Genomic DNA, 23,382 nt, shown 5'->3' on the forward strand with positions numbered 1-23,382 from the left:
GGAACAAGAGCTAGGCAATAAGGCTTTAAGAAATATGATATTACAATATCAAATATTAAATGCATGACTCCATTGTCATCTACTAAATCAGGTAAAAGATTTATATGCAAACTTCATATGCCAACTAAAAACCCTCATTACTCATTTTACTTGTTTTCCTATAGAATTTGCTTGGATTTATTAATTTGGACATGATTGATTCCCATCTACCACGTGTAAGTGATATCGGTGAGGAGCCTGCGCAGAGCCTAATGGGTACTAAAAAACTAAATCTATCCCAGCCACAGCCTGCTGTTGTCTGGCGAGCGATACAGAAATATCTGCTGCTGTACCACCAGACTACAGAACCGCTTCTTTGCTCAGGCTGTGCGATGTCCTTGATTTATCCTCAGCACTCCACCATAGATTTCTATTACATTTGTTTCTGTTTTGGGTGTAGCACAACTTGCATTTCATTGTACAACAGTGTGTTGTAGAATGATAAAAAAAAATGAACCTTGAACACTGAACCTTGAGAATGTAGTAAAACATTGACACACTACGATCATACACTCATGTTATTATTTATTTATTCTAATAAAAGTTGTATATATTGCCAAGTCTTATCTGGAACTGGTACACTCCTCCAACCTCAGCTGAGTTAAGTTCTCTTTCAACTGGAATAAATTCTGTAGTTGGATGAATAACTGGCCATCATTTTCACAATCTGTTCAAAACCCCAATCTCAGCGCAGCATCAATAAACACACTAACCCCATGCACTTGACTTGTTTTCTCGTCTCTCCTACCAAAGAATTGGTGTTTTGAATATTGCTTGCTAAGAACAGCAGCTTTGGTCCGGGGCTTTTTAAACGAGATGCTTTTCTGGATGGAGTTCAACAACCTACTCTTGAATCATTTAAAGAGAGTGGGATTTAAAAGACAAGCAAAAAGGCACAGTGTGTGTGTGTGTGTGTGTGCATGTGTGTGCACACGCGTGTTCATGTGGAAGTGTGTCTTCAAGTGGCAGCCCTAAGTGATGTCAATCTCCTCTAGTTGAGAAGCTGCAGCTGTGTGTACATTACAGCGGGTCCTCCTGGGTGCTCATGTTGTCAAAATGTGCGATGATGGCTGTTTACAGTGTCGAGGAGAAGAGGGACAACATTCAATTATTAATGGCCGGGATAAAAGAAACGGGACCACAAGGCAACACAGCTTAAATATGTGTGGACAGACGGAGTGGAGGGGAAGGTTTAGGTGGCCGCTTAGTGGATTTTCTGAGATGCTGAAAAGAAATGACACGTGACTAATGACTCCATACTTACTGTCCACCACAATCTTGCGGTCTGTGCCGTCATCGTTGATCTGCTGGATGTTGCCGAAGTGGATGTCACTGAAGAAGATGCGGTTGGCTCCCTTCCCTCCGCCGCCATGATAGTCGAAGCTGAGGGCGATGACATTCTTCATGTGGTCAGGGTCCTCAAACGGCTTTATTGGCGCATTGAGGTTCGTCTCGTCTGACAGGTGGATGCTCTTTAATATGGTGCGCTCAGAGTAAAGGAGGTACCCGTCATAGTCGCGGCAACTGCGGTTGTCTTCTGCCAGCATGCCGTGAGCACAGGCGCAGGTGCGCTCATTGTTGCCACGGAAAAGACACAGCTGTTCACAGCCGCCGTTGTTGTCTTTGCAGACGTTGGTGCCTGCAGAGAGAGTGACATGTTTATGAGGTGTGTTGTTACACAAATAATGAGCTTGGTTAAACACAGCATTTCATAGATCTCTGGGGGATTTTTGATTAAGTCGGGCGGTAAAGTTTGTCATCGTGTGTGAGGACTTCTTTTTGTATACATGTGAGGAACAACTCAAGGAAGCACACCGTCCTTGCGAGGACATTTTTGCTCAACTTCATAGCAACAAAAAAAACAAAAACAAATTACGGTTTGTGGTAGGGTTTGACTAATATGTTTTCAGGGCTAATACTAATACAGATTATTAGTAATTAAGGAATAGACCCAACTTCTTCTGGCAAACCCCTCTTCAGGAGCTGAAAATATCAGTAATCTGATAAAAACCATGGGAAAAACAAGCTGAATATTGGATCCGATATTTGGCCAAGCTGATAATTGGTAGACCCCTAGTTTAGTATGTTTTGTGGGCTCCTACCTTGCTGCCTGGCCCTGTTGAAAACCTTGATGTCTTTCAGCTGCACACCGATGCCAGTCCTGAGCTGCACAGCATCTGTTGCATTGTCTTTGCTGCCTCTCTTTATGGAGCCATTGGCATGAGTCCTAAACAAAAGACAACAAAACTGCTGAGTCAATTAACAACACAATACAATATGAAATCTCTCACATGACTTAAAAGCTGTCATGCATTAACAAGTATGACTAGATAATTGAGCAACACATAGATTAACCACTGAACAGACCTGTCACTCCAGTAGATGTATTCCTCAAAAACAGACACAGCGAACATGTCCATGTTGTTGTTGGCCAGCACCAGCTCCCTGTTCTCTCCGGTTTCCAGGTTAATGCGCTCAATCTTGTCTGTCCTGGCGTCACACCAATACAGCAAACCATCCTGTGGGGACAAAGCAGAAATAAAACAGTGTTAATTGTTACGAGAAGGTCCCATTTTAAAAATAAAAACTTAACCAAAGAGGTATACAGGAGACTGACTTGCTGGTACACTGTTAATTCATAAACATCATCAGAAATAATTATATTGTCCGCTTTAGCTTGTTTGCTGCTGCGCTGAATTGTTAATCATTTTTAAAAATTGATATTATATTATGTAAGACTGGATGTTTTGTATGTATGATGATTTTTAGGCAACCAGCAAAAATTAGAACTTCTGGCGGCTCTCACATACAACCCTGATTCCAAAAAAGTGAAAAAAGTAATTAAAAACTGAACACAGTGATTTCCAAATCCTTTTTGACCTATGTCCAGTTGAATGTAGTACAGAGACAAGATATTTAATGTTCAAACTGAAAAACATCATTGTTTTCTGTAAATATAGACTTGTTCTGAATTTGATTGTGTTCTGTTTTAATTTACGTCTTACATACTGTCATATTTTTGGGTAATTGGGGTTGTACAGTATATGCCAATATATCTGTCAGATAAAACAGAGTTCACACAGAAGAATCGTAACTATTTTGAACTATTATTGTGGCCACATTAAGAGGAGTTAATTATTTAATATGATTCAAATGAAATTTATAAACAACACATGGCATATAATGAACCACTACTAATATTTAATCAGTAAAAATTGGATAATTCTTGTTGCATGGAAGAAAAGCTGACCAGTGAAAAAGTTGCAGCAAATTTATTCAAACTCGACAGGGAAAATATATCATTTCCGTGGTCCACACCTCGTAGTCGATGGAGATTCCATTGGGCCAACTGATGCTCACATTGACCAGGACCAACCTCTGGGTGCCGTCCAACCTAGAGCGTTCAATACGAGGGTACTGACCCCACTCAGTCCAGAACAAATACCTGCATGCACAAACACACACGAGATGATTTAAGAGTGGATTTTAGAAATAAAGTAGCATGGCTGAAACTACATTACAGGATTAGACTGTTGGCAGGGAGCCTTACCCTTTAACTGGGTGGACAGTGATGGCTCTGGGCTTGTCCAGGCCCTGAGAAATGACTACATAGCGGAAGGAGCCATTCAGCCTGGCCACCTCGATCACATCAAAGCCCTGGTCAGTCCAGTATATATTTCCTGTAAAAGAACAGGAATGCAAATCAGCTACATTGTCCTTTATCTGTGCTTATGTGTAGCATGTACAAGTGAATCAAAATAGAATTTCAAATCTGTTATGAGCAGACCTGCTATCCAGTCAACAGTGATGCCCTCTACCCTGCCGATGCCATTGGTGACCACATCCTCTCTCCATGTCTGGTCTCTCTTGGCCCTGCTGATGGTGCTCAGGCCCATGTCGACCCAGTAGATGGTGTCATTCTCTGAAAATGAAGAGGCCTTTTCTGTCAGCCTATAAATACTCTCTTCGCTGAGATAATGACAGTTTTAAAATGTCACTCATGCAAAACCATCTAGTCGCTTGCATCCCTCAGTGTCACTCACCAGCGTGGAAGTCAATGCCGACGGCCAGAGAGGTCCCAGACACTGGCACCAAGGCGTCAGATTTGTCTGCCGGGTCGAGTGGAATTCCTCTGATTCCCTCGTGAACAGAGTAAAGCAGGAAAGAGCCCATGCCTGCTCAGAGACAGCACAATAAGTTTTTCTTTTTACCGCATTCCTACTGCATGTGTGACTACAGCTGTGAATCCTGCGAGTCTCACCTTCACAGGACTGCTGTCCTGTCTTCAGGCTGTACCCAGCAGTGCACATGCAGGCCCTGGTAGTTGGTGAGGTGGGCAGACACAGCTGGGAGCAGTCTCCATTGTTGTTACTGCACAGGTTGATACCCGCTAAAGAAAAAAGAGAAGCTCAGTGAGGCAGAAAAAGAAAGAAAAATATTTTCCTTTTTTGGTTTTATGCTAAACAGAGCACAAATTTGTTAAGTTTTCCATCTACCTCAGAATGTGAGATTCAAGTAAATTTGTTATAAATTGGCTTTCAAACTCTTCCAGATGACACAGAATTACTTTTTAAAATTAATGAGACATGAAAAATGCATATTTAACACTTTTAGATCACAGGGATGTGATCTAAAAGTGTTAAAAGGGCAATTTCTATGCCTCATTAACATTGTGCACTTATTTTACAATATATGCCAAAAGAAATACAAAAAAAAAAGAATAAAAATCAATCATGTTTCCTCCTGTAGAACAAAATATGACGTGTGCTTATGTAGGCTTGAACCAACCAATTCAGCATGGTACGCTGGGTAATGACAAGCCCAATGTTATGTCCTGCCTGCCAATCTTGTTTCACCTCGGGAATATGGCAATGATACGGAGGCTTCAGTCTAGATACTCTCCATATACCATTTCATCTGAACTTTAAATAATAATGACTCATTTTTAACAACAACCACAAGCAGTAATATTTCAAGACACATTTCTTACCTTTCTGCACATCCTCATCATAGATCCTCATGTGCATCATAGGGGAGGTGTTGTTTCGCAAAACCTTCCAATTTCCTCCGTCCTTCTTGTCACATGTTCCTATCTGGTCGGTTCCCTGGTCTGCCCACCACAGCTTGTCTCCTTCAGCGAGAGAAAATGATTAATATCTTGTTGTTTATGTCCTTTAACATGAGCAAGTGATACTGAGATATTCATCTCCTCAGACTATAAGCAGTACTTTTTAAACCATCTGGTTTAGACAATGGGCACATAATAGTGTAGCAGCTTTTTGCACTACAACCGGTGGTAGTGACTTGGATTCTTTTGTCAGATATCTCCAGGTAAGAGTCGACCTTAGTAAAGAAATCAAACAATTGAAAGATAGTGAACCTAACTTGATTAAAACGTTCATTGATGCATCTAAGACTAAAGACAACAAACATGTTATATTATGAATATAAACTAGATTAGATTAGAACTAGAATAGAAACTAGATAGACAAAACTCTGAATATGATTGAACTGCCCTGGTCAAACAGAACAGGGAGGATGACTGGAATGATATTCAGGAAGGTCGGGCTAATACTACAGTCTCGAGGTCCTGGCAAGAATTCTGACGGTACTACATAATACAATATTTTTTGGCTACAAAACTTAAATTTATACAGCTGGGTTCTAAGGGTTGGGATGAATGTTGGAAGCAGTGCAGTAAATCAATGGCAGACCATTTACATATATTTTAGAACCGCTCTCTAAACCATTTTTCATTTTGGCAAGAGATTGGCAAAGAAACAAGTAACATTTTTGCAATGGATGTTGATTGCTCTTTTGTCACATTATCCTGGGGCAAAATCCCAGACAAGCTCATCTCCCAGGATGAATATCTTATAAGTCTTTCAGCTGCAAGCAAGGAAGCAATCACACAGAAGTGGCGGTGAGCAAACAAGCATTGCAACTGTCAACAAAATAAACTGTATTTAAGAAAGTGACCTTTCAATTGAGATATAAAATACTGGAAAATGGACTGTAATCTATGTGATGTTACCTTTTTGTTTTGTTTTGACCTGAAAACACTAATAAAAAGCTCCAAAAAAGAATATAAGCAGTAATATGGTGTAAATATTAACTTTCTAATCAGGGAAATGTGACAGCAAAGAGGATAAATAAATTTGGTGCATCATGTTTTTCGTCTCACCCATAATAGCCAGTGCTGTAGCCTTGGTAAGTTTGCCTTTAACACCTTCCAGGATCTCCAGTTTGGTTCCATCCAGCTGACAGCGGTTAATGGTGCTGTTTCCTGAGCTGATCCAGTACAGCTGCTCTTTTTCATAGTCAATAGAGAGGCCTGAACAGAAAGAATAATGATGCTATTATACATATAAATCTCTTACACTAATAAGCTTAATCTCTGCTTTCATCCTGTAGCGTTAAATAGAGATTGAGTATTATTCCGCAGTCTGTTATTTTTGGCAGCTGCTCACCTACTGGTCCTTTCTGATTGGTGAAAAGTGTGGTTTGATTGCTACCATCCATGTTAGCCATGCTTATGTTGTCACCATCAGTCCAGTACAGCTTCCTGAGGAGGGATATGAATGTTATGAGGCATGGAGAAAGGCTGAAATCTCTTACAGATTAGAGACTTAGTAAGTAGAGCCTTGGTGAGTGAAATGGAAAACAAAGAAGAGCAACAGAGAGAAAATTCAAATCTCAAACTAACTGGAGACAAGACTCACCCCAGCAGAGGATGCAGCACCAGACAGTGGGGCTTGTCTAAGCCCTGGATGACAGCGTTCTTGAAAGAACCATCCAGTCTGGCCACGTTGATCTGCTTCTTATTGGCATCATAGCTGGTCCAAAAGAGGTTTCTGGATACCCAGTCTACTGCCAACCCGTGAGCGTTGGGAAGGTCTGGGAAATGTTAGAACCACAAAGGGAAATGTTAGGGCGAACAGAAACACACACAGTTTTAGTGATAAAGTAAAATAAAAACAAAGAATGCAATCATTCTTACCAGCAGACACAACAGTCTCCACCCCTGTGCCGTTAATGAAAGCTCTCTTGATTGTCTGCGTTCGGACGTCCGACCAGTAGATGCGATGCTCCACAGCGTCATAATCCACCACTGTCACATTGTCTATGTCCGGCACGGTGAAGGAGATGATGTAGTTGTAGTAGGGGTTGTCAATGTCTACGCCTCGGATCTCAATCTGACGAGCATACAGAAGGAACTTGCGGGACTCTGGAAAAAACAAATATAAAAAAACAAACTGAGAATACACAAAATTTCAACCACTCCAATTGCATTTTTATTAATGATTTCCAAGTTATCTACAAATGAAGTGAAGGATGAAAAGAAACATAAATACACAGAATGAGTTAGGCAGCTTTTCTAATTCACTTAACTCTAGACCGTGACAGGTTTTCACATGTGCAGTCCAATATTAGCAACAAAGACACCATTTTCTCATGTATCAGCAAAGTAAATTTAAAACTTTTTAACAACATTTTTATTAAGCTTCAGGCCAATTTTGCAGTAACACTAAACATTAAATGTGAAAATACTGGTTGTACTTTTGAGCAAATGCATATGTTGTCATTTCAAAATCACACGGAAGGGCAAAATGACATTAACTGGTTGAGTAAAAGAACACTGCATGTATATTTTTCACATTAATATGTTTATTAATGTGAAAAATATATACTTATTTGTCCTTAATTATATTAATCACTACAACTCCATTTCCAAACCATACTCACAGCATTCATTAAATAAATATTAAAGACATTCCCAAATACAATTTAAGACTAAGGCCGTTTATTAATAAGTGCAAATTTAAGACATTTTAAGACGTTTTAATGACCTGTAGCCAGCCTGATTTAAGTTAAAACAATCAAAGTGTGGAGTGAGGTGGATCCCAGAGGAGAGTAGCTCAAGAGGGTCAAACTGACCAGTCAGTAACATGTTGCCCTTGTTGAGGCTCGATTACGTCCTGGGAGATGGGACATGGAGACATCAAATGACTCCCTTTAAATAAAAAAAATGTACAGTTTCAACTTGGTAAATATGTAAAAGTTCAGAGCTTAGAGGAAAACTGTGTAAGCAGTGAATGCATCAGACACCCTTTAATCCAGTTAGTTATTCTGGAATCTACACTGCTGAACTGTTCTGTAAAATGCTTAAAATTTGGCAGACAGACACACACTCACACACAAATTCCCTCAGCTATCCCCTCAAAACCATCATGAAACCCCCACATGAAATCACCAAGCAATAAATGAAGACCTCAGAACATCACTTGTGACACCCTTTTATATGAAATGAAATGAAAATGCGAGTGAAGAAGGCTGTGCGGCGCAAAACAGAGGAGATGTAATCAGATCTTCTGTCATGAGAGATGATGTCACGTTCGGGGGCGCAGTGCACCGTTGCAGTTATGACAGTCGTGAGAAAAGACTCCTACAAACAAATAGCCTCTTTCTTGCTCTGTGATGACATGGATTTCATATGACAGCCTTGTGTGTTTTTGAAGGTGAGAAAAAAAAGTCTGTGGATGCATTTGTGTTGTGGTTGTGAGTTAGCTGCGTCTGTCCTTACCTTTGCAGGTGCGTTTGTCAGGCTGCAGCTTCATGAGGTGAGGGCAGGCACAGGAGAAGGTCTGGTTGAAGTTGATGAGACAGAGGTGAGAGCAGGGGCTTTTACCGTCAGTGGTGGCACACGGGTTAGGAGCTGAAAGAAAAGTCACAAAGGAAATGTGGTGAGAGAGACAAAGACACATAAAAAGACAGAGGAGCAGCGAGTGGTATGTCAGAGATATTTAGAGCCTGTCTACACCTGGTTTTAACACACATCTTGGGTGATCAGATCACAAATATACAGCTATATATACAGGTGTAAACGCATCCTACACACACTGAGGACACATTGAGATCTTATCACTGTGCATGTGACCACGTTCTTTCAACTGTGTGTACACAGTGTGTCCTGCACCCGCCTTCTCAACTGACATCCTGTAAGACATCATCTGGTTTAATGTAATGGATTTTTTTTCCCCATACATTACATGTTTAGCTCTCTTACCTGCTTAGATAAGCAGCTGATGTTTGTGGGGATACTGTCTATTTCAACTGATTTCACAATTGAACTAGTTCCTTTAAAAAAAAAAAAAAGACAGTGTTTGTGTTGTTGAGGCATTGCTGTACCTGTGGCTACTGTGTGTCTGAAGTGAGCCAACACTGGCCGTCTGAGCATGCTGTTTCAACTATTTCACCATTTATACTAGACTTACGAAAGAAGACAACATTTTATTGACAGTAAACATGGCAAACGGTGACCAATATAGGCAACTTCTTTATCACCTGTTGTGAAAATCACTAGACTTCTCACAAATTTTGTGAGTTGTTGAGTTGGGAGTAAGTAACTACAATAAAATCATAAGTATTTGGGCCATATTGTAAATTCGGTAAATGTACACTACAATAACTTATTTCTTTCTTTGTATCAAGAACATTGTATCCTTTTGTCCCGGCATGTTGACTTCTACTGTTTGGCAGTAAGTTAAAAACAATGGATTTAATTTTTGCAAATGGAAATGATGAAGCTACCTGTTTATTTGCATATAGTGTGGGGAATGAGAAGTGGCTAATTGAGAAACATGTGGAGACACATTCTTATACCAGGCGTGAACTGATATTCTTAGAGTGATAAAGTGTAAACAGGCTCAGAGAAAGGTTAGGTATGTTCCTTAAGGCTCACAGTGTGTCCTTCAGATTGCTGTGTGTTTACAAAAGGCGTCTTCACAAAATTAACAAAAAAACCCAGACATTTTAGTATCAGACTAAGCCAGTAGTTAATGTGCAATGCCATTTCAAGAGTATCACAGTCAAGAGTTATTTTAATGGACCTCTCAATCAGTGGACCCTCAAGGAAAGGGAGACTGTGTACCAGACCTGTCAACACAGCTTGTTGCCTCATCACTGTCATGGGGCATTGTTTGCAGCTGTCAATCAACAATTCTGTGAGATCTCTCTTTTCCTGCCTCCAATTACAGCACCCAGTGCCTCTCTACTGCCCACACACCCCTGGGACCAACACAGCCATTGGCTACTAAACATCAAGGTGACAGTTCAATGTGACAGAATACGGCAAAACACTTTTGACAATCTTCTTGCCATCTTGTCAATCATGTGTGTGTCCGTGAGATCAACACATGACATTTAAAGCGCAGGAGGAGGGTTTATTTCCTACCAAGCCGGTGGGAAATGCCAAACAGCGAGGTGACTTTTTGATCAACGAGGCAGCGGGAGGTGTCCAAATCGCTGCTGGTGTGAGGAGACAACACGTCTCACAGCTCTGAAAGGTCAGCTGTCTTTGGGGAATGGGAGTTGTGAATCAACACGGTCAGCAATGAACTGCGAGCTCGATGCCGTTCTCCTTTGAGTTTAGTCCAAATCAGTCAGACACACTGACAGGCGGGGGTAAAAGTGATATGTGGGTGCTCACTCTGGTTCTCTGTGGACGTTTATGTGTATGTATCTGGTGTGCGACCTACCCTGAGGCTGTCTGGATGGGTGATAGACCTGCAAGTCAAAGGGCTGTGTGTTGGTGCGCTGGACTACAGTGACATTGTGTCCTGTCCATTTGTTGGCTTTGGCCAGAGTGTTAGTCCTCCAGTCAGTCCAGTAGACCTCGCCTCCGTACATGGTGACAGCAAAGGGGTGGGACAAATACTCATGACCCCGCAACACTTCAATCAGCCCAGAGCCGTCGTACATTGCAGAGTAGATCGCATCTGACCTGGAGAAGCATTAAGGAGAGATTAAGGCGGGGATAACGTGCATCAGCTTAAGTGTACGCATCATGTTGGTAGATGAGTCTGTATTTTGTGTGCAGTTTTACAAGCACAGCTGCATGTTTATTAAAAAATTAATAATGGCAAGAGAAGGAGAAAAAAGACTGAGCGAACGGGTGATGTAATGAGTGAGTGGGTGGATGCAGAGCGATGAGAGCGCTCTGTATATTCAGAGACAAATGCTACCTGGCATCAATCCAGACGATGCGTCTTTCCATGTAGTCCACAGTGAGTCCATTGGGCCAGCCACCGCTGCCTATTTCTCTGTGGATGGTGCGTCTGCCTTCACCGCTCATCGATGCTGCCTCTATCCTGGGCAGACTGGCATCCCAGTCCGTCCAAAATAGAATACTGCCAACAGAAAATAAATGAATGCGAGGAGGGATTTTCACAGATGTGTACAGTGTCGTAACAGAAGAGCATGTTAGTTTCACAGATAATACATATAGGAGGAATATATCTTATGTCAGAAGGTACTGAATTCTAATAACTTTCCATTTTTTAAAAGCATCAGAATCGCCAGATAAATATGCTGGGAAGCCCCTCCTGTGTGTGTGTGTGTGTGTGTGTGTGTGTGTGTGTGTGTGTGTGTGTGTATATATAGATAAATATGTATACACACACGTATATATATTCTTTCAGGCTTATAGGTATGTTATTTTACAAAGTAATCTATTTAGAATATTATTTGTTGAAACAGGAAGACTTTAGTAAAAATAAATAAATAAATAATAACATTTTCTATATAATTATAATTTAAATGAATGACTCTGAAAACTTGTCACAGGTCCCCTTGGCCCCCTAGATGTGTGCTTCTTACCCATCTCGGGGGTCTAGGGCGATGGCCCTCGGGTGCTCCACCTCCCCAGCCAGCAGGGTGGTTCTCATGGTCCCATCCAGTCTGGCCACCTCTATCTGGTCCAGATTGCTCTCCACCCAGTAGATGTTTCCTGCAATCCAGTCTACAGCCAGGCCCTCTGGCGTGGCCAACCCGTACTGGATCACCACCTCAAAACTGGTCAGAGCTGAACGACACACACAGAGAAAGTGTGACTCAAAACTAAGTCTCAGTCCCAAGTTTGTTTGTTTTGTTTTTTTTTAACATTTGAAGATTCTATTGTGATTTTTGAATGAAGCTTTGAATGTCTGTCTTTATATTTTATGCCATCACCCTATAAAAATGAAAAATCCTCAATTTGAATAAAGTGATTCATTGGATTAAATTAGTTTGCCTTTTTTAATTCAACCAGTTTTCTTTACATAGCTAAACATAGCTAAATGTACTTTTTGGACTTAAAAACACTCTGGAGTTACTGGAAATGTTGGTATCATATGATGCACTAACAATCCTATGCAGCCACCACTAGAATTGAATTACTAACTAATATTATAAGTGTGGCCTAAAATGTATCTGCAACTGTATAGAAATGCCAGGGTTAAAAACAATTAATAGACATGGGGGAAGAATCTGCACACCATTTGAATGTTGATTTAGAATTCAAATGTCAAAGTTATGAACAAAACTTTTAACTATTTTGTACAGCTCTAACTAGGGTGGTGTTTGGTTCTTTAATACAACTGAACAGCAGGCTGAAAAGGGGACCAATATTGATATTTTCTAGCATTTTAATGTTTGTTTTAATGTGTTTTTAAGTAGAAAATGGCAGTTGTTATTCAGCTAATTTAGTATAATAGCTTGGCTCATGTCACTTTCCCCAAGGAGAGCAAATCTCCAGCCAGCACATTTCGTTCATTTAGGGAAAAATCTCCAGACAAACAATGAATTGTTTAGAATTCTTCACTCTTATGGAATCTGTCAGCGAACAGCGCATACTGCTGCTGTGTGCGTCAGTGTGGGTTTTGACCAGTGTTATCTTCCCAACCCCACTGCCCCACTTCTAAGAAAACAAACACCCAGTACCAGATCTCCCACTCTTTTTATGATTTCCCAGAAACACAACAGGCTCTCTTGCAGAATAAGTGCAAACCAAAATGTGTGATCATCTCTGGCTGAGGACGATAAGACGAGTTCTTCACAAAGCCTTCCAGCAGTAATTAGAGGGAGTGGGACAGGCCTTCTTCACAGTTTGCTTGAAGGAATGCTGGAGTCATGGCTGCCTTTCTGTGTATATGTGTGGGTAGTACGCCAACAACTTTAGAGATTCTGATCCGGCTTCAATAACAAGCAGCGGGAGCTGATCTATGAGTTGGTCACAATGTCTCTGCTGCTCAGGAGCCCTACTTTAATGGTGAAGTTGGAGGGCTGGGAACTGGAACTGCAGTGTGTTGTGCCTCCTACGCTACATCAGTGTTCTGGCTGCAGTCACGCACAGCGAGTACTGAGACAAATGGGAAGAGACAAAGCCTTCCGTGTGCCCCCTAAGTGCTGTGCTGGGAACACAACCTTGATTGGCAAGGAGACCTGGGGTTTTGGAGTAGGAAAGGCCGACCATGACCTGGGAGATTTATTCAGGGTCACAGACCGCCACTGCTGACCACAGACTCTTTAAAAAACATTTGGCTCTGAGAAATTGTGGTGCATTTGCTCAGCGGAAGTTAATTTCTGAGAAATGCTCAGTCAAAAGCACAAATACGATTTGCTGTCTCAGGGGCTCTTTGTTGTTTTGATTTTACTTACAAAAAGATGACACTGAAAAATGACCTTATTACTATGTAAATCAGGCTGTTCCTTATGGTCATTTATTCCACCACACCATCTATCTGCTTAAAGGGATAGTTCTGATTATTTGAAGTTGGTATATTATGAGGTACTTCACCATAGTCATTGTCTTGCCTGCTGTAGATGGCAGTCATCTAAAAATATCAGTATCAGTTCAAGTGTGCACTACATTTAGAATATTTCACCGCCTTAATTTGCCATCAGACAGCCTTTTCTGATGGGAAAAAGCTGTTCTATGAGCCAAAGAATAAAGAAGAAAGAATACAGGAGCTGTTGGTCAACAACTGCCTCGATCTGTTAGTTTGTTTGTGTAATTGTGTGACTTTGGTGACTCTGTACTAACTTTTTAAAACACAGAAGTCACAAAATTACACACAAAACCAACAGACCGAGGCAGCAGCAACTGTCTTCTACAAGGCAAAATTACTTATTGTGCAAAAGAGAGTCTGGTTGAGTGAAAGAAAGCAATGTTTGGTTTACATAATGGTGGTTCACATCGTCAGAACTATCCCTTTAAGCTAAAAAATACTGTTGGCTGTAGCTAACTGTCCGCCTCACCTCCATTTTCAGACAGTTTCCCACGGTAGATTTTGTCCTCCACAACGTCTGTCCAGTACAGGGTGCTCTCGTTGAGATGGAAGTCCAAGGCGATGGTGTTCCTCAGGCCTGGTACCAGCACACTGAACTCCCCCTTGTGAAGCTCAATCCTTCTGATCTCATGGCGGTTGGAGAAGATGATGAAAGGCTTGAAGGGATCTGGAGGCAAAGAAGTTGTTCCAGCAAAAGTGTCAGTGTGTCACACAATAAATCTCACTTCAGTCCAGATTCACAAACCCCCCTGTTGGTCTTGGATCAAATCCTGCCACAGCTGTCTCTGTGATATCTCCCCTCCATCTGTCACTTTCAATTAAAAACAACTGAATAACTGAAGGGGTTTACTGCTCAGTTTCTAGAAAAAACATATTTTCAACAAGTTGCATTAAATTATGGAAGCTAATTTCTGCCAGTTCAGTGATTAGTATGGGACAAAATTCAACCCCATAATTTTGACTTTTTTTTCTCATAATTTCAACACTTATTTCACAATTATGATTTTTTTTTTAGCTCATGATTATTACCTTCTATCTCAAACTTCTGACTTTTTGTCTCAAAATTTTGACTTCTCTTAATTATGAGTTTTTAAAAACATTTTATTTCATAATCTTTTTATCGCATTATGACTTTTTATCTCATAATTCCGAGTTTTTATCTGATAATTATAACTTTGAAACTTCGAAATTATGACCATGGGGATATTTTTGCTTATACTGACAGAAATTAGCGTCTGTATCAAATAATTCTGCAGAAATACAGTCGAATCGTTGCTGTAGCACTTCTTTAGCACTCAATCTGAAGCCAAAAAGAAATTTTTCAGTTTGTATGAGTAAATAAACTCTTTACGCCAAAAAGAGCCTGTTTTTCATTACCAGTGCTTTTGCAGCTCTCCATGTCAGACTCCAGCTCCCAGCCCTCGTAGCAGGAGCACTTGACGCTGGATTTCTCCTGCTCACACTTCTGGCTACACTTGAGGTGTTTGGCACAGAAGCTCTGTATCTGGCAGGTCTTGTTGTCCGCTCCCAGCTCCATGCCCAGAGGACACGAGCACATGAAACCCTCCCCAGGAATGATGCTGCAGTTGTGGCTACAGCCACCGTTGTCCAATGCACACAGGTCTGCAGGCAAGAAACAGAGATAAAAGGCTTTGTGGTGTTTTTCAGTATGGAAGGTACAGGACAAAAGGTACAAAACATGTTTTCTTGTTGTGGTTTGTGTCAAAATGTTTGTGTGTTACTGTAAGAATGTTTTACCACAAAGTTTTTCATCAGAGCCATCCGGACAATCGTCAGTGCCGTCACACAGCTTCTCAGCAGGCAGACAGATGGAGTCGTTGGTAGCACACATGTGGTGAGACAACTTACACACCAACGCCTCACAGTTGTCCTCATCAGAGTTGTCCTCGCAATCACTGTCGCCATCACATACCCAGGCCTTGCTGATGCAGCGAGCTGTCCAGACCACACAAAAAAAATGTTTTTCAACTTGTGGTGTTTAAAGATTTTTATGTTAATATATTGACAGTGATCAGTCGTAAACAAGTTTTAGTGGTTGGTCACACCAGCATTTATAACATAAAAGCGAAAGTTCAAGCCAAAAATTAGTTCTTCAAATGAGTGGATATTCTCAGGAAGGCAAAGAAAGAATGCAAATTTGAGCCGGTGACCAATCGCAAATCATCTTGACAGTGTTGACCTTTAGACGAAGCTTGTTGCATCCAATTTTACATAAACCTGCTCACTGAATGAGAAGCAGTGGAAAAAATAGCAGCCACCGCATGATTGATGCCCAAATAAATTTCCCAGAAGGGCTGGGCAATATAGCTAAAACTTTATCATGATCTAACTTTTCATTTCAGTTGATATCAATAACTACGGATAATTTTTAATTAGCTATTTTTGAAAAAGACCAGGAGAAGAAAAGTTTGAATTTAACCTTTTTTTTTTATTTTAACTACCTTACTGGGAATTTAAATATTTTATTTATTTCATTTTCATCTATTTGTCTTCATCTGTCAGAGAATAAAATGATATTTGTTCCAGCACAACAGCATTGTATCTTTAACTGACATTGTCCAAAAAAAAAAAGTGCTTAAGCCAGCTGAAAGCGTCCTCACCAGAGTCCCTGCAGCTAAACTTGACTGCTGGGTCGCACATGTGGGTCACACCCTCACAGTTGCTCTCATCACTCAGGTCCATACAGTCTGTGTCGCCGTCACAGCGCCAGCGCATGGGAATGCACAGGCCGTCCATCCGACACTGGAACTCATCTACATGGCAGCCGCCTGGAGGACGGGTCGCTGGAGACAAAATGGTGAGACAAAGTGCAATAGTTAGCCAACAAAAAAAGATGGAGTGTGCAGTGCAGCCAATGTCAAAGAAGCAAAAAAAAAACATGAGTCAGAAACTGGAATCATAACCAGGAAGCAACACATGCACAGACCACACGCACTTGGCTGAAAGCTGAGAAGAGAAAGAATGGGCCATTCTAGTCATTAATTAATGTGTAGGTACGCTGGGATGCTGGGTTAACAACCTGACACTGAGCCAAGTGAAACAACAATGACACACACAGCTCGCTGACTGATGTCACAGGCAGATTAAAGGCACCAGTGAGGAGGTGGCACAATGACATCCCCTCATGGCAAAGGTCAGCTTTTGGCACGGATAAAGCAGGAAATGGGCCCTGGGACCTTTCAGCACAGGACGACAATATACGGGAGGGGAAGGCGATAGCATTGCTTTTTTATTTCAGTTAATGACTTCCAGACGGCAGACCAAGAGAGCCCACAAACACACACAGAGCCAGTAACACACACACACACAGCACAGCACAGATTGCTCATTAGACCAACAGGTCACGCTGGGCCCCGTTTTTGCATGCTGGGACTTGACAGCAGTTGGCTTCGTTTCCGCGTGGATCAAACCGTACATACAACATCAGAACACACACAGTGTACAGGAGCGTATGTTTCCAGGCGGACCAACTGCTGAAGAAATGACGCCGCCTCAGTCATCATCGTTACAAAGAGCGGTTAACCAGCAAAACTCAATGTTCCAAATCAGCCACCAGCTATTTTCAACTGTGAACATGTAAATTCATATCACTGCAGCAGAGTCAAAACATCTGTGCCATTTGCACAAGACCATGAAAGAGTTTAATTGTTATCTAACCACAGAACATAATCACATCCTGAACATAGCAACAGAGAGGATTTGCTGTAAATGATAAGTGTAAGCCAGAGGGCAGGCAGAGGCAGGCAGAGCAGGGGAAATGCAACAGGGAGGAGGGCGATCCCGTCTTCATCGTGACAATCTCTTTACAACTGCAAACAGCAACATGTAAACACAGTGAAATACAATACGTGATGTGATGAGAGGTTGACTCAGGTACAGCTGGCATAAGTACAAACAAAATGAGACAAAGAGCAGAGCTATTACAGTACCGCTCCTTACCCTGGTTGGTGCAGTTGGCGTGAGTCTCGTCACTGTAGTCTCCACAGTCGTTGTCGCCATCACACGTCCAGTATTCTGGGATGCAGCGGCCGCTATTACATTTAAACTGGACACTGGAGCAGGAGTGGCTGCAGCCAGCTTCGTCGCTGTTATCCCCGCAGTCGTTGTCTGTCACACATGATTTTAATTTCAGTTAGTCTGGGCATTTTACCCAAAGGTACAGGCCAACCTCAACACAAACTGGAACAAAAACTGTATGAAGAGAAAGTTTTGAAAACCAACTAAATATGATCCCACCAAAAAAGCCTGAACTTCACACAAATTACAACAGAAAATCTGACAAATGTTTATTACTCATAAAAGTCTCCTCTATAACATTAAAAAGAACAATTTAAGTCAACATCACTACAGTAGTATACTTGTCAAGGGTGTCACAATTTTCTAATTGCGCAATTCGATTTGATGTACAATTTAATTTTTTTTTAGCATTGGCTGCGTGTGCAACAGTCTTGATTTGTAAACATTATTGGTTTTATGCCTTGACAATGGTTTTGTGATAAGATTTTATTTCAAACAAAATAAAATAGTAAGAAAAAGAAAACTGTCTGTTACATTTTTAAATTATTATTTAAAAAGGACAATGGTGTCAAATGTAATATAATTGGTGGTAAACTACACAGTGTCTTTTAAAGTGTTGTTTTTTTCTTTGGGCATGCAAAAGATGCCACAAGTAGGTGGAGACGGAGAGAAAAAGGGAATTGCAGATTCTGCCTGTTTGATTCAATTATTGAAACTCAGAGCTCATTTCGATCTGTTTTCAATTTAATACTCAAACTGTGACATCACTAATAGTTGTACATATAAGTAACATCAATTGGCACTAATCCATATCCATTGTTACTTATAAACATACATGTTTGCAATGACGAACAGAAATTTGTTAAAAGTTTATTTTCATTACAAAGATATTGCAAGAAAACAATTTTGATCCATTTAGGCATCTAAGGGTTAAGAATTTCTGTTTGCACATGCTGTGTACTGCACCCAGCTCTAAGACACAGTTCCCAGAGGACATGCATTAATCTTTTTTTTTTTCAACATGGGCAGAAAACTAAAAAAAGTAGCATCAGTTATTTAAATATTTTTCAATCCTTTCCCCCAGTTAGATTTCTTAAGACTTTTAATAAGTTAATGACATATTTATGAGACTAGACCAGTTGCCGGTACTACGTTTGATTGTTTCGAAACACAGCTTCATGAAAGGTGAAAGAAGTCTGACAATGATTACCGTTGTCACAGCGCCAGTTGATGTTGATACAGCGGCCATTGGCGCAGGTGAACTGGGTCAGAGGGAAGCAGGTTGGGTAGGCTGAGGAGGGGTGAAGAGAGGACATGTCAAAAATCATATTTGTCATCTCAAACTGAAACGTGTGTTATTTGGGGAAAAAGCAACAATATGAAGGTGCAGTAAAGACCTACCACAGGAGTCTGGTTCATCTGAGCGGTCTCCACAGTCGTCATCCAGATCACATGTCCAGGAGATGGGGATGCAGCGTCCACTGGCACAAGGGTACTGGTTTGGAGGGCATGTGCGAGCTGGCAGGGGAGCAACGTGTAAAACAGTTAAAGTGCTATAAAAAGTACAATATCCCTGACTCAACATTCAAGCTCGCAATAACTCATCGCTGTTAAAGGAGAAATGCTCAAAGATGTAAAAAAAATATAACCTTATTTCCCAAATCTAATTGCTACAAAAAGTGCTTAAAACCAGGTGTATCCTTAAAAAAAAGGCATACTCCCTTTCTTAATTAAGTTAGAGACAATTTGCGATCACATTCAATTTATGTGAGGCACAGAGGCAGCTATTATAAAAGCAACAAACACTCTTAGCCAAGGACCATCCCCGTGTTTCAGCCTATTATCATTGATGCTGCAGATCAATATTCCTCCTGGACTGTAAAATTCTGCCGGCATCCACTGCACTAATCGTAACTGAATTAAATCAAAGCTAACGGATCCTAATATGTCTGCTTTAGATGCAACTTGTCTGCCTCCCCAAAGTTTTATCAGTACAGTGTTTGTCTAGTTTCACTTTTAATTTCTCTCTTAACCTAAACAAAGGACTTTTTTTTCAGGGTTAAAGCAGGCTGCCCTTTTTCATTTATTTCAAGTGTGTTTATGTGTTAACATTGTGTATAGGTGTGCGTATGTCTAGATGGATGTCTTGGCAATTTTATTATCATTTATTATAGTGACAAATAGTATTAAAGTGACTTATACACATAGTATTTGTAGTCTGTCATTTCAGAGTTACACTTCACTGAGCTGTCTGTATATATTGTTTTGATCTATTACTTTATTCACTGCTGTATTGCTGATTGTATGTCTGTATACACCTCTTCAGTTCAACTGATAACAAAACTTTGATCACAAAAAATCCTCAACAAAGGATGCTTCTGTGCAACACTAACATTTTTAATAAATTTATAATTCTTCTTAATTTGTTGAACCTTTGAAAATAAAATAGAAAATAGTTCTCAACCCCTTAGGTTCATACAACTGTGTTTGAAATCCAACAACAAAAACCCTAGTTGCAGACAAATAAAATCAGACAGTAGTGCGCTGTATATTCATTTTCCCAACCTGCAAGAAAGGCGATGAAATCAAATCTCTTGTCATACAAATCATAAGTGTGTGAGTGAAAAACTGCAATGCTGTCTGAATTATTAAGAACTCCAGCTTCGTTCATACCAGAGCAGGTGGTGTTGGATTCATCTTCATCGTTGCCGCAGTCATTGTCGCCATCACACAGCCATCGCAGCGGGATACAGCGGTTGTTCTGGCATTTGAATCTGTCAGCGGGGCAGGTATGCTGGTCTGTGGGAAGAAGATAAAAAAAAAAGTATATATAAACTAGGAATGTCAAAGTTAATGCATTAATAACGCGTTAACACAAATTCCTTTTTTTTTTCTTTAATTTTTTTCTTTTTTTTAAAACATTCACACACAAAATTCTTTTGCATGATTTTCATTAGAAACTAGACTTTTCATTAGGCTTTTGTGGGTTTCATTTTTATTTTAATCTGCTACTATCCACATTAGTCCAATTACCATTGTTATTATTCGCTTGCGTATTCTAGTTAGCCATGTTTTATCCATACTGTTTTCTTTCCATACACAAGCATTTCACTATATTTGTGGCCTGCTGCTGACTGTAGGTATCTGTTTGTCTGTATAACTGACCAGTTATTTTATTAATATCTGGGCCTGGATTGTTCTTGATATGATTGTGCTCTTAACTACAAAACCAAAAAAAAAGTTAAAATAAAAGTAACACATTAATAAACCAACTGGTTTATTAATGTGTTCTGTGTTTGATAAACTACAACTTTTACCAAAGATCAATATGAGTCCCTGGTTGTCACTATTGTGCGATGAGGAGAAAGCTGGCCAGTGACATTACAGCCACATAACACTCCTGCATGGAATGAGGCGTTCTTGGAAACTGCAGTTTGCACTCTGTCAATTCATGTTAGTTAAGACCCTTTAAACAGATTTTTTGTTTATCTATGTGTTGCCGTGTAACCATGACAATGACGTGGCACACTTACGGCACAGCTCAGGGGCCTCATCACTGTTGTCCAGACAGTCGTTGTCTCCGTCACACTTCCAGCGCTCTTGGATGCAGCGGTTGTTCTTGCAGGCAAACTCCCCGGACTGGCACTGAGGCGGGGGCACGTAGGAGGGGTTGGCTGGAGATGAGATCAGGGGTAGGAACAGAAACAGATGGCCCATTGAGACAAGGGCTGAGCACCAAAACAAAACAAAGCCTTTTGGTGTGTAGGTCAGCTTTCATCTCTTTTAAATGTTGCAAAAATATTGGTGAAGGATTTTTTAGAGCTTCCCTCCAGATTTGGCAAAGACAGTGTATCGTATAGCTTGCAAATGGAAAGTACAGCCTAGAATTCTTCAGCTGCCTTAACTCCTGCAGAGTAATGAATTTTCCATGACCTTCCACATGGATCTTTGGTGAAACCTTTCTACTGGTAAAGCTGCTAAGTACCTTTGCAGGTGACATTATCGACATCCAGGATTTGATCGTCAGCACAGCCACAGGACCTGCCGTCAGGAATAGCCAGGCACAGGCTGCTGCAGCCGCCGTTGTTAACTCGACATGCATTGGAGCCTGCATGAAAAGACAAACAAAGAAAAAGACAGGGAGAATATTATCCTCATATTTGACTTATTAGCAAGTCGTGAACTGAGAATGATTGAGTAGAGAGGAAATGTACCTTGCTGCTGGTGTGCATCATACACTCTGATTTCAAAGATGGGTGGCCTCTCATTGCGGAGTAAGGTGACTGTCTTTGTGACCTGGTCCAGTTTATAGATGCTGCCACCACGGTACTCGTTCCAAAACAGAAATTGTTTGTAATGACACAAGCCGAAGGCATGGTTAAGCTCCTGCCCCTCATACACCACCTGTGAAATCAGGAAAAAAGATAGGGATTAGATCTCTGAGTATTACCTGATTTCCAGCAAATTAATTATCTTGGTCTTATGACAACGATGTTGGAATTTGGTGCTACTCTTATTTATTCATTGTTTATTTATAATGTTGCATAAACCAGTCCCACACAACACAGCATTCATAAGCTAATTTGCAATGCTTGTCCCTAGACATGGCTTTAAAACACATAAAAGAGACAGTACAGAACACGAACTCAACAATAAATATGTACATTAAAAATACAAAACTCAGAGGACAACAAGAAAATACAGATAAAACAAGACAAGACACAAACTACAAAACAATGAAGCACCAAAATACAAGAAGCACCAGATAATTCATAAACACATGACTGAACCCCTGACTGAACAAAAACTGTTTCAGTTTGGATTGAAAATGATCCCAGTCAGGATCCAGTTTGAATTCTATAGATAAGGTTTTCCACATTTTGATCCCTGAACTGAAAAAGCTTCTTGTCGAAATGAGGATTTACGTAAGGATGAGGATTTCTGAGGATTTCCAATTCTCGTTGGATACTCTGCATGTTACCGAGCCTAAAGCCCTGAACCACAAGGTCACTGAGCATCTGAGGAGCCTGATTATGTAGAACTTTATAGATGTGTTTAAGATTAGTAAATGTAATCAAATAATTAAAACTTAACATATTTAAGTTCTGAAGAATATGCCAGTGATGTGATCTTATCGGCTTCTAAAATTATGTATATCATCATAAGAAGTTTGGTTGTTGTAGATGCTGCTTGTTTGTAAATAAACAAATACACTACTGTCTAAAGATACTACCAACCTTTCGCTCAGTGGTGTTGAGGTAAACCAGTTCAATACGGTCATAGTAAGCGTCCACCCAGTACAGGATACCCTGGGGGATGTCCAGACTCAAGCCATTTGGCCACAGCACTGTCTTGCTGGTCAGGAACACTTGGTGATGGGAGCCATCCATCCAAGCTTTCTTGATCTTCCCTCTGTTGCTCTCTGTGGGGTCCTCCTCCCAGTCAGTCCAGTACATCCATCTGGGAGAGGAAAAGAGGAATCACCACATTCAAAAGCCAAGATAAGACACTTCTGTGAGCACTGGAGCTGTCAACTTTAGCTTTGAGATCGGATGCTCTTTGATAGAACATCCTACCAAAAAAAAAAGAATAAAACAAAGGAGAGAGAATCCAAAAATCCCTTGAAAATTCCAAAGGGAATCAAAAGAATGTAACCAATACCTAAGTTACAAACCCTCAGACCATTAAAAATTTAAAC

At 40.6% G+C, this 23,382-nt stretch overlaps 1 protein-coding gene across 1 annotated transcript in view; it reads right to left on the reverse strand.

Annotated features, from left to right (window-relative positions):
* lrp1ab (low density lipoprotein receptor-related protein 1Ab) overlaps positions 1-23,382 on the reverse strand; it is a 124,461-nt gene that overhangs the window by 33,703 nt on the left and 67,376 nt on the right. Inside the window, exons 13-41 of the mRNA XM_084721038.1 lie at positions 22,922-23,144; positions 21,899-22,088; positions 21,670-21,792; positions 21,218-21,358; positions 20,358-20,483; positions 19,086-19,202; positions 18,895-18,975; positions 17,607-17,774; positions 16,268-16,450; positions 15,405-15,602; positions 15,024-15,269; positions 14,116-14,313; positions 11,698-11,902; positions 11,064-11,228; positions 10,578-10,822; positions 8,624-8,755; positions 7,040-7,267; positions 6,762-6,936; positions 6,510-6,604; positions 6,224-6,373; positions 5,030-5,170; positions 4,301-4,429; positions 4,083-4,214; positions 3,827-3,961; positions 3,590-3,719; positions 3,358-3,484; positions 2,407-2,558; positions 2,142-2,266; positions 1,304-1,678 (exon numbers count right to left, since the gene is read on the reverse strand). Coding sequence (XP_084577164.1) covers positions 1,304-1,678; positions 2,142-2,266; positions 2,407-2,558; positions 3,358-3,484; positions 3,590-3,719; positions 3,827-3,961; positions 4,083-4,214; positions 4,301-4,429; positions 5,030-5,170; positions 6,224-6,373; positions 6,510-6,604; positions 6,762-6,936; positions 7,040-7,267; positions 8,624-8,755; positions 10,578-10,822; positions 11,064-11,228; positions 11,698-11,902; positions 14,116-14,313; positions 15,024-15,269; positions 15,405-15,602; positions 16,268-16,450; positions 17,607-17,774; positions 18,895-18,975; positions 19,086-19,202; positions 20,358-20,483; positions 21,218-21,358; positions 21,670-21,792; positions 21,899-22,088; positions 22,922-23,144 — 4,835 coding nt within the window. The remainder of the gene's footprint in view (positions 1-1,303; positions 1,679-2,141; positions 2,267-2,406; positions 2,559-3,357; positions 3,485-3,589; positions 3,720-3,826; positions 3,962-4,082; positions 4,215-4,300; positions 4,430-5,029; positions 5,171-6,223; positions 6,374-6,509; positions 6,605-6,761; positions 6,937-7,039; positions 7,268-8,623; positions 8,756-10,577; positions 10,823-11,063; positions 11,229-11,697; positions 11,903-14,115; positions 14,314-15,023; positions 15,270-15,404; positions 15,603-16,267; positions 16,451-17,606; positions 17,775-18,894; positions 18,976-19,085; positions 19,203-20,357; positions 20,484-21,217; positions 21,359-21,669; positions 21,793-21,898; positions 22,089-22,921; positions 23,145-23,382) is intronic.

This window comes from Lutjanus erythropterus, chromosome 6, assembly GCF_056507025.1.
Source record: "Lutjanus erythropterus isolate fLutEry1 chromosome 6, fLutEry1.hap2, whole genome shotgun sequence".
In the NCBI taxonomy this organism is placed as follows: Eukaryota; Metazoa; Chordata; class Actinopteri; order Lutjaniformes; family Lutjanidae; genus Lutjanus; species Lutjanus erythropterus.